Raw genomic sequence first — 8,956 nt, forward strand, 5'->3', positions numbered from 1 at the left:
TACATCAAGCAAAAATGTAGACAAAAAAATAATGTTATGGAGGAAATAGGCATAGCGATCATATCGAGCATAGAGGGTAAACAAATTTTACAAGAAGACAAAAGTGGGACAGATATCTGGTGAAAAAAAACAGTGTGGATAAAAATTGATTTTTTCAAGATGACAAACATGTATTTTGGTTACCTTTAAGCCTTAGGATTAAAGATCTTTCTTTTTTTGTTGATAAACTTATATCTTCCTGCATGGTTGTCCTGGGTATCAATCACTGCATATACTTGGTTTTTCAGGTACATATTAAAGTTGGCGGTGTCTCCAACCAACTTCTCATCCAAAACCCTTTTGAATGTAAATCCCTTCTCGTTTCGCAAGAAGTGAGAAGGGGAAGAAACAGGAATTCTTTCAGCGTATAGCAATGTGATCAACATCAGAAACGTCTACGACTTCTTCATATCTCAGCGATGAATTCAAATACAGCTCCAGGTAAGCTGACCGAAATCCAAAGCGAGATCAACGAGGGTCCGAGAGGTTGACCTGCTTTTTAACCGCATTCAGATTTCCAAATTCTTCGCGAGTGACCAAGGGCAAGAAACAATACATCAAAGATTACAGTGACTTATTTACTTTCTAGGTAGTAATATTTCGTGCAAAAATGTTGGGAACATTTTCGCTCCAAGACAGAATGCGTAAATCACAGATCTTACCTGGCTGGAAGGAACCTTTTGGGAGAAGTTCAAAATATTCCTTTCAAAAGATCTCAAAAAACCGCAGACCGTACATAACCATAACGCTCTTCGCAAGCGCATACATTTCCATGGTTTTTCTCTTTGATGTATCGTGGAGATGTAAGTCTCTAACATTTGGACGATCTACGTCCGGAAAAGTCTCACCCCATACACAAGTACGTCCAGCCTCTTGAAGCTCCGGGCTTTTGATTTGGCCATATGCCCTCGTCGTCAGATTACCAGGTCGACCAGTCGAAATAACCACCTCTAGACCAAATGAGGTGTCTTCGGGTTCTACGACATCAGCAATGACATTGATGTCGTAGAACAGTTTTTAAAGCCGAGTTCGGTCAAAAACATGATCGTACTCGACTTCGCCTTCGACCAAGACAAAGGCATCCTTCAAAAACAGAAGGCAGCTGTTTTGGCTTCTTCTTGCCTTCCCAAAGTTCTTCGCAGCCGTCCTGGGCGAGTTTCCAGGATGCATTAAGGAGTTCAACAAGAAGGAGACCATCGCCACACCGGACAGAGACCGCAAGTTCTGTTTTCCTTCGAACTTAAAAGCCAGCTCGTTCAAAAAAGCCAACCTACAACTGATGTAGTTGGGGTACTCTTGGTGGCAGATATGAACACCCCCAGAGCCACCGAGAGTATCCCTAATTTTTGATAAGATTAGTTTAGGCGAATATCAAAATTAAGAGTTTAATTTACTTACTTGCTTTTTTCCACAAAATTGGTCACGAAAGAGCTGGCTATGGCAGAAGCCAAAAAACAACGTTCTACCCGCAAGGTGAACTGTTCCATTTCTGATTCACGCAAGCGGGTCTGATACCATTCCTAATAATAAAAAAAAAAACTTATGAGCATATATTGTGGTGACTAGTTTCTTATAATACATACCATGTTTTTCAGGTACTTTCCATTTTCTTGGCGGAGCCCTGCCCGGACTTGGTTAGCTTCCCATCTATCCGAGACAGAGCCATGGAATCCGGAAGGACCAAACAGGAATGGTATCTTGATGTCGTTGTATACAATCAATTTGCAGCATTAATCGCTGGTACGGAATTTGTTGGTGGCTGTAAGACCACCAAAGCCAGTCAGAGCCATCGGCATTAATTCACTTTTGGTGTTTTATGCACCAAAAGTGTAGCCGACGCTGTTAATGGCTCCTGATCTTGCCAACGATATCATGGGTTCCCCAGACAGAGCCGTGGTAGCGAAATTGATACCAAGATCAACCTTAGTGTTCTTTAGGCTGACCTTGGACCAACCGATAATCGTCGACAAGATTTCTTGACAGCAGCCACCCTCAAATTCTTGCTTGAACCCGAAGGAAGAAGTGATAAAGTAAAAGTCCCTTTACTGGGACAAGGACAAATTGTTCTCCACGAGATCATGAAGTGATTGGACTATCAAAGGAATATCCTTTCTAGACGTAAAAGTTTTCGCATCTTGATGATGTTACTCTCGCAATGCTTGAACACGACTTCTTCGTTGTTGTTCATATCAAAGCTGAAGGCAATATTCATACGAGCAAAAGAAATAAATTGGGCATTGCAAGTCGAGCTTCTTGTCGAAGGTTGTTGCGTACAGGCATTTCTCTTCGTAGTTCCAAAGTTAATACATCGATACGTTTCGTTCGAATGCAATATTTTTTTCTCACCCGAAACTAGCAATGGTTGAATATTCACATCAAAAATTATCAAACGCAGAAAACCGAAATCATTCAAAGGCGGAGAAATTCACAATTTTGTTTTGTGCATATATTAACACTATAACAAAACTGTTAAAAAATGCGAAATGTTAAGTGGTTCTTTGAGCCAATTTTGGAACTTCATTACGAGTCCTCAGTCATTGAAGTTTTAAAAAAATCATAGTTTAGAATAAAATTGGCCAATCATAGGTTTTAAAAATTTTCGTTTCACTAGCAACTTTTTGCACGATCATTTCAAAAAAAATATAAAATCTTTGATTGGCTTATTATTTAATAATATTTTTAAAACATCGACGACTGAACGTAAATGATCATTTTATCGGTGTTTTTCAAAACATTTAGTTTTTAAAAAGTATCTGCTGTAATGGGTATTTGGGAAATTCACTACACTTTTCATCGGATTTTTGGTTTAAATTAAGAAATAGAAGCGAACATGTATTTGGTAATACTTTTGACAATATCGTAATTCAATTACTTGTCAACGGATTTACACTATACTAGTAGTGTTTAATTAGGATAAAGCAATTTTTTTTAGTGTTAGGTTGTTCTGAAGCAAAAAAAAAAAATTCAGATCTGATCTGAAGTTCGCCATTTCAATTATAAAATCAATTATTTCGTGGAACAATAAATTATTTTTTGAAAATACTAAAACTACTATACAAAATCGTACCTTTTTTACAAAAATTTATACAAAAATGAATCTTGAAATAACGAAGCCTCCTAGAGAGAAGATGCTTTATATTGCAAAGTATATGCCACTTCTTCTTCAGAAACTTGAAGAAGATGAACATGTCTTGACATGTGAATCTGTGAAGATCGTCATGGAAAAATACCACCAGATTTTATTGACCACAACAAACGTAGTTCCTAGAGTAATGTTTACGCAGTTCGAAGAAGACGTGCTCCAGTCCAGTCCTATCCACTTTAGACTCATTAAAAACGAAGGATACTGGTCCTTTACTCATAATAATTTGAGGGATGATGACAAAACTCAAAGCTACAAGGCGCACTATAGAATGAGAAAAGCAACATTCAATCAACTGATCGAAATTTTGGATCAACATTCCGCTTTTGATTTGGAAGCGCATAACAGTTCAACCACGTACATGCAAGTGGCAGTTGTTCTCTGGCGCTTTTCTAATTGTCATTTCGGGTACAGAATAATGGGAGCAACTTTGGCATTTGGCCAAGGCTCCGTCTTCAATTTTACGGAAAGGTTTCTCGAGGTAGTAAATGACCAATTGGGCCACTTGATTTCATAGCTGTCAACCGAAGATGAATTCCGGGAGGTAAAGCACGGCTTCGAGTTCCCTTACCCGGATGATTTGTCAATTAAACGATTGCCAAATGTCATTGGAGCTGTTGATGGCAACTTAATTGTCATTCACCGACCAAAGGAAATGTTCGAGAGCTATTGTGATCGTAAGTCGAATCTCTCCGTGAATTTAACAGCTGCTGTCACTTCTGAATGCAACTTCAGTTATGTGTATGCCGGTGAAAGTGGAAGGTGTCTTAACGCACACGTTTTCAGCGAAAGCGATATCGCTAAAAAGATGTTGTTGAATCCTGAGAGGTACTTTTTCGAAGATGCGTATATTCTGGGAGATTCGGCGTACCCATTGAGCTACCATGCCATTACGCCGTACTCTCATCTTGAATCCAATCTTCATCCCAACAAAGCAAGATTCCACGCCAAGTTTAGTGCAATGCGCCAGGTTGTTGGAAGAGCATTTGGTATCCTTGTGAAGCGACGGAGAGTACTTTGGAAGTATGTGTACATCCAAGACCAATTACGTTTGGTCAACTCGTTAATACCAGCTGTATTTTGCATAACTTTTGCATCAGTGCTAATGATACTTTTGGTATAACTGATGAAGAATTAGTCGAGTTGTCACTTGCTTCAGGAAGTGATTGTCCAGCAACATTTGAAACAAACACTCCTTTGGAAAGAACTGCTGGAGGACAACGACGAGATCGTTTAAACGTGTATGTTAACACGTTCTTGAACTAGTTTCAATAAAAAATATTTAACATGAAATTTATTATAAACCATTTTCCATCAATTCAAGGAACGTCTTGTAAAACTGCTTCTTCTCTTCAGATTCAACGTGTTCAACAACAAGAGGCTTGCTCATAATCTCCTCGAGCTTGCTTGTCATGCCTTCCGTGATTTGCTTCATTTGTTCCAAAGCTTCAACTCTAGACTTCACTTGAGCTGGCTCCTTTTCTTCCTTGACAGATTTCCTCTTCTTTTTTTGTTCGCCTATTGATGCGGAGGGATGGGGCAAGAATCTTCGGAGACGACAACATCATCCCTGTTCTCCCCGTCATTTCGAACACTATAACCTCTTTTGACGGAGCTATAGGTGGCCTTTGGGTGAAGCTGGGGGTCCTTATGCAAATAATCATGCATTTATTGAAGGTACCCAAGAAATGGGCCACCTCCCGAACCGGTGGAGGTATTGGTCTCCTTTTTGTTCTGATACTTTGTTTTCATAGCACCATATTTCTTGAGAAGAGCTTTGTCGGTCCTGAAATAACCTTCATTGTTGGGAAGGAGGTCTTGGCGCTCGTTGTAACAGAATGTCAACGCTTTCCAATGCTGATTGTTGATTTGAACTCTGTTTGGTGACAAAATATTGTTGTGAGTATTGATGCCCAAATAGTAGCGTCCATATAATTCTGCAATATGGTACATACCACCTTTGGTATACTGTCTCTTAGTAATCTTTTCCGTTTGTTTAAATACATTTTGTTGCTCCATGGTAATGTTTTTATGAAAGTTTGGATTTTTTTAAAAAAATTGCATAATATTCGTGAAATTAGAAATCATGGGAAATTTCTTTTTATATCACTTCGGTAGACTTCAGATGGATTTTTTTTATCTGAAGTTTACTGAAGTTTTTATTACACAAAATCCCATAGAAGGTAACTTCGCACTTCAGATTAGGGCAGCTCACATCGAACAAAATATATTGAGATCTTAAATAGGAGATGTACTAATATAGACAAGCGCCGTTTTTTTTAAATTTTTTTTTTTTTTTTGAAGGTCAATCTTTTTCCAAAACCGGTTTTTTAAAAAAATAAAAAAAATAAAAATAAATATTATCCTGGAACTATTGCAATTCGATTTTACTAAAATATCGGCAAGATTTTTTTTTTCTTTTGTTCCTGTTTTACCTTTTCTTTTTTCGTTTTCTCTGTTTCGATTTAATTTCTCAATGAATTCTCAAACTCGCCAACAAATGTTTCTCCTCTTCGAAATGTTAAGACAACAACAAACTGTTCTTTATGCACTTAGTGAAAGCATTGCAGCCGAGGATCAAGAAATTGTAGACTTGTTGCACCTTACTGTCAGTAATGTGCATTTGCTTAGAGAACAGCAATTTCAGTACGACTTTTTTGCTGCCGATTTCTCGAGTGAATTTGGAATGGCTATTACTTCCTTGTCTTTGTTTATGACCGGGGCAATTATCACCAGAACGCGAACTGTCGGTGTGGGTGCCACAAGAGTGTCTGAAAGATACACTTTTTGGGAGGTACAACATCCCAACCTCAACGACGACGACGAAAACCAAGTAGATAGCTTCCGTGCCACATATCGAATGTGAACGGAATCTTTCAATTGGCTTGTCAACAGGTTGTCTACCCATCCCGAATTTGATTTCAAGACACCAAACCACGTTCCTATCTACATCCAGATAGCTACCTGTCTTTTGAGACTGGCCAATTGTCATCTTGGTTATAGAAACATGTATGTCCTGTATGGTGTTTCGTATGGCAGCTATACCAATTTCACGAGGCGTACGGTGAAGGCCATCAAGGATGTGCTTGGCTATATGATCGATTGGCCTACCAATTCAGCCATGGTAGGTGCTATATCTGCTGGATTCAACAAAGGTCCTGTTGTGAGTATTCCTGATGCAATTGGTGCTATTGATGGAAAAAACTTCGCCATTCATAAACAAACTCCAGCTGCTTATGGAGCAGGGTTCCGTGACAGAAAAAACAGCTACACCATTAAACTTACCGCTGTTTGTGACGATACATGTATGTTTACTTAAATTCGCGTAGGATACTCTGGTAATAATGAACAATATAAAGATGAGAGTTGGAAACTAATTTACTTTGAATACACTACGCAGAAGTCACCATGCCTCAGCCTATAATTCCAGTGATATCAGCTGAAAGGTCTTGAACAATCCTGGGCATTATTTCCCTAAAGGATTTTATTTTCTACGTGATTCAGCCTATCCGACCATTGTCAATTTGGTTACACCATTCCCTGAAAGTGAATGTCTCCAGGGTCCGCGCAAGAGGTTATTCAACTATTCGCATTCAACCAGAAGAAAGAACTTTTGGTCAGTTCGTTCATCGGTGGAAATTTACACAATTCCATATTTACGTGTATGATCAATTGGATATGAATGATATCAACGGGTCGTGTGCTATTCTACACAATACATGTAAGGCAAGAGGGGAGCTAGGTTTCGATGGTGTGGTTCTTGAGCCTGCTGGTCTTGTAGTTGGAGGGCAGGGTGATACAAGTGTTATAGGTAATAGTGCCCGCAAGCGCATCTTTAATGCAGCTTTTCCTTAAATATGTTAAGTACTACATTGTTTTTAAAAAAAACCCCAAATTTATTATTGAAAAAAAAAGCCAACTATATTTTAGTCGATGTTATGAGGTTTATATTCATCGGACGAAGGATAAGTGATTTCAAGCAAGTCTGACGGAACAGGAGAAACCGTCGTGACATTGCCATCGATCGTCATGTCATTGGCAGAGGGGGTGGAGGCAGTATTGTTGGGGAGGGTGCTGTTGACGACGATGTGGCTAGTGTTGGTGTTGTTGGCGTCGGTGATGTTGTAGGTGCTGGTGCTGCTGGCAGAAGGACTGTTGAACTGATAGTCATAGGCTGCAGGAATACCATTGACATCAGGGCGGAAGTAGTGGCTGGTGTTGTTGGTGTAATGGTAGCCACCGTTTTTGAACGCATTGTAGCTGGTGGCGTTGTTGTTGCTGGTGCTACGGCTGCTGCTGCTACCATTGTTGTTGTTGGCACCGTCGATGTTGTGGTAGGTGCTATGGCTGCTGCTGCTACCATTGTTGTTGTTGGCACCGTCGACGTTGTTTTAGGCGCCATTGTTGTTGTTGTTGGCCCCGTTATTGTTGTTGTTGTTGTTGTTGTTGTTGCTTGGGCCAAAATCCCCTCTCATTACCATCAGCATCTGGCGCTGGATATCCAGACTGGCCTGCATCTGATCAGCGATGCGAGACTGCACCGGGTCCCGTCTCTCCATGGACTCCAACGTCTGACCAAAAAACGTTATCGAACGAGCAAGGTAATTATTGAACGTTCTACGCTCAGGCTCTCCACGCTCAAAACGACGTGCCTCAATCTCATTCATCGAGGTCACCAGATGCTCGATCGTTCGGTTGACCGCTCTACTTCTACTGGCAGCCCCACGAGTCACACCCTCCTCAGCACCATCGTCTTCGACGGCTCTTCCTCGTCTAGCACCGACAGCTTCACCACGATTATCAACCGTCTCTCCAGCAAGAGAGGTATACACAGTGGGTGGGATCACGGTGGGCATCTCACTGGTGGTGTTCTCCATCGCATCATGGTAAGCCCAGTTTTCAATTGGTGCCGTACCAGTCGCATTGAACCCGTCATTTCGATGTCTGAAAGCAGCACAGAGAGCAGACCACTTAGACTTCAATGCACTCAAAGGTCTTCTTCCATTGGTGCTGGTGTTGGTGTTGAATGAGTGCAACATGACACGGTTCAACTCATTTCGTTCAGCTAGAGTACGAGTGGACTCCAACCGGTTGTTGTAACTAGCATACAACTCAATCAGAGCAAAGGTACTGGCAGAATTTCAGTTGGAGCGAGTGTAGCTCATATCTGAAACATCATCAGTGGCAGCAGCATCCGTGGCATCAGCAGTGGCATCAGCAGTGGCAGTAGCAGTGGCAGCAGGTACAGCAGGGGCAACAGGGGCAGCAGCAGGAACGACGACAGGAACCTCTTCTTCTTCTGAGACGGTAGTAGCATGCGAGCGGTTGCTACCAGAGGCTACACCATTAGGTGTCACTTCAATGAATTGGAAATTGATAGGGTTGTTCATTTTAGAAAAAATTAAGGTAAGGAAACAGTACTAAAAATTTTAATTTGTTTTTTGGCCTTTTAGTAGTCCATTTTATGACCGTTTATTTCTGGAGGCTTCACATTCGATGCCCACAGATTTTTTCATTTTTAAGCAGTAAATTAATAATAAAAAAATATGGGCAACATTATTTTTCACAGAATTCAATTTAGAAAAAAAAATTTATAAAAAAAAAAATTTTTAAAAAAAAAAAAAAAAAAAACGGAGCTTGTCCATATTAGTACATCTCCTATTTAAAATCTCAATATATTTTGTTCGATGTGAGCAGCCTAGATCAGATCTGAAAATTTTTTTTTGCTTGAGAACAATCTTAGTACCGTTTAAATTGACGCTGGTATTGTATCAT

General features: G+C 40.1%; 2 protein-coding genes across 2 annotated transcripts; both read right to left on the reverse strand.

The window, feature by feature from the left end:
- Positions 1-744: 744 nt before the first annotated feature.
- EV154DRAFT_488144 (uncharacterized protein) lies at positions 745-2,319 on the reverse strand (the record flags this gene model as incomplete). The annotated part of the gene is made up of 6 exons (XM_051599065.1): positions 745-987; positions 1,081-1,378; positions 1,438-1,559; positions 1,623-1,736; positions 1,878-2,042; positions 2,254-2,319. The coding sequence occupies 6 exons, from the start codon at positions 2,317-2,319 to the stop codon at positions 745-747; spliced, it is 1,008 nt and encodes a 335-aa protein (XP_051450774.1).
- Positions 2,320-4,478: 2,159 nt separating this feature from the next.
- EV154DRAFT_571379 (uncharacterized protein) lies at positions 4,479-5,200 on the reverse strand (the record flags this gene model as incomplete). The annotated part of the gene is made up of 2 exons (XM_051606262.1): positions 4,479-4,699; positions 4,888-5,200. 2 exons carry the CDS (start codon positions 5,198-5,200, stop codon positions 4,479-4,481), a joined length of 534 nt encoding a protein of 177 aa, XP_051450775.1.
- Positions 5,201-8,956: the final 3,756 nt, after the last annotated feature.

This window comes from Mucor mucedo, assembly GCF_025094135.1.
Source record: "Mucor mucedo strain NRRL 3635 chromosome Unknown EV154scaffold_225, whole genome shotgun sequence".
In the NCBI taxonomy this organism is placed as follows: Eukaryota; Fungi; Mucoromycota; class Mucoromycetes; order Mucorales; family Mucoraceae; genus Mucor; species Mucor mucedo.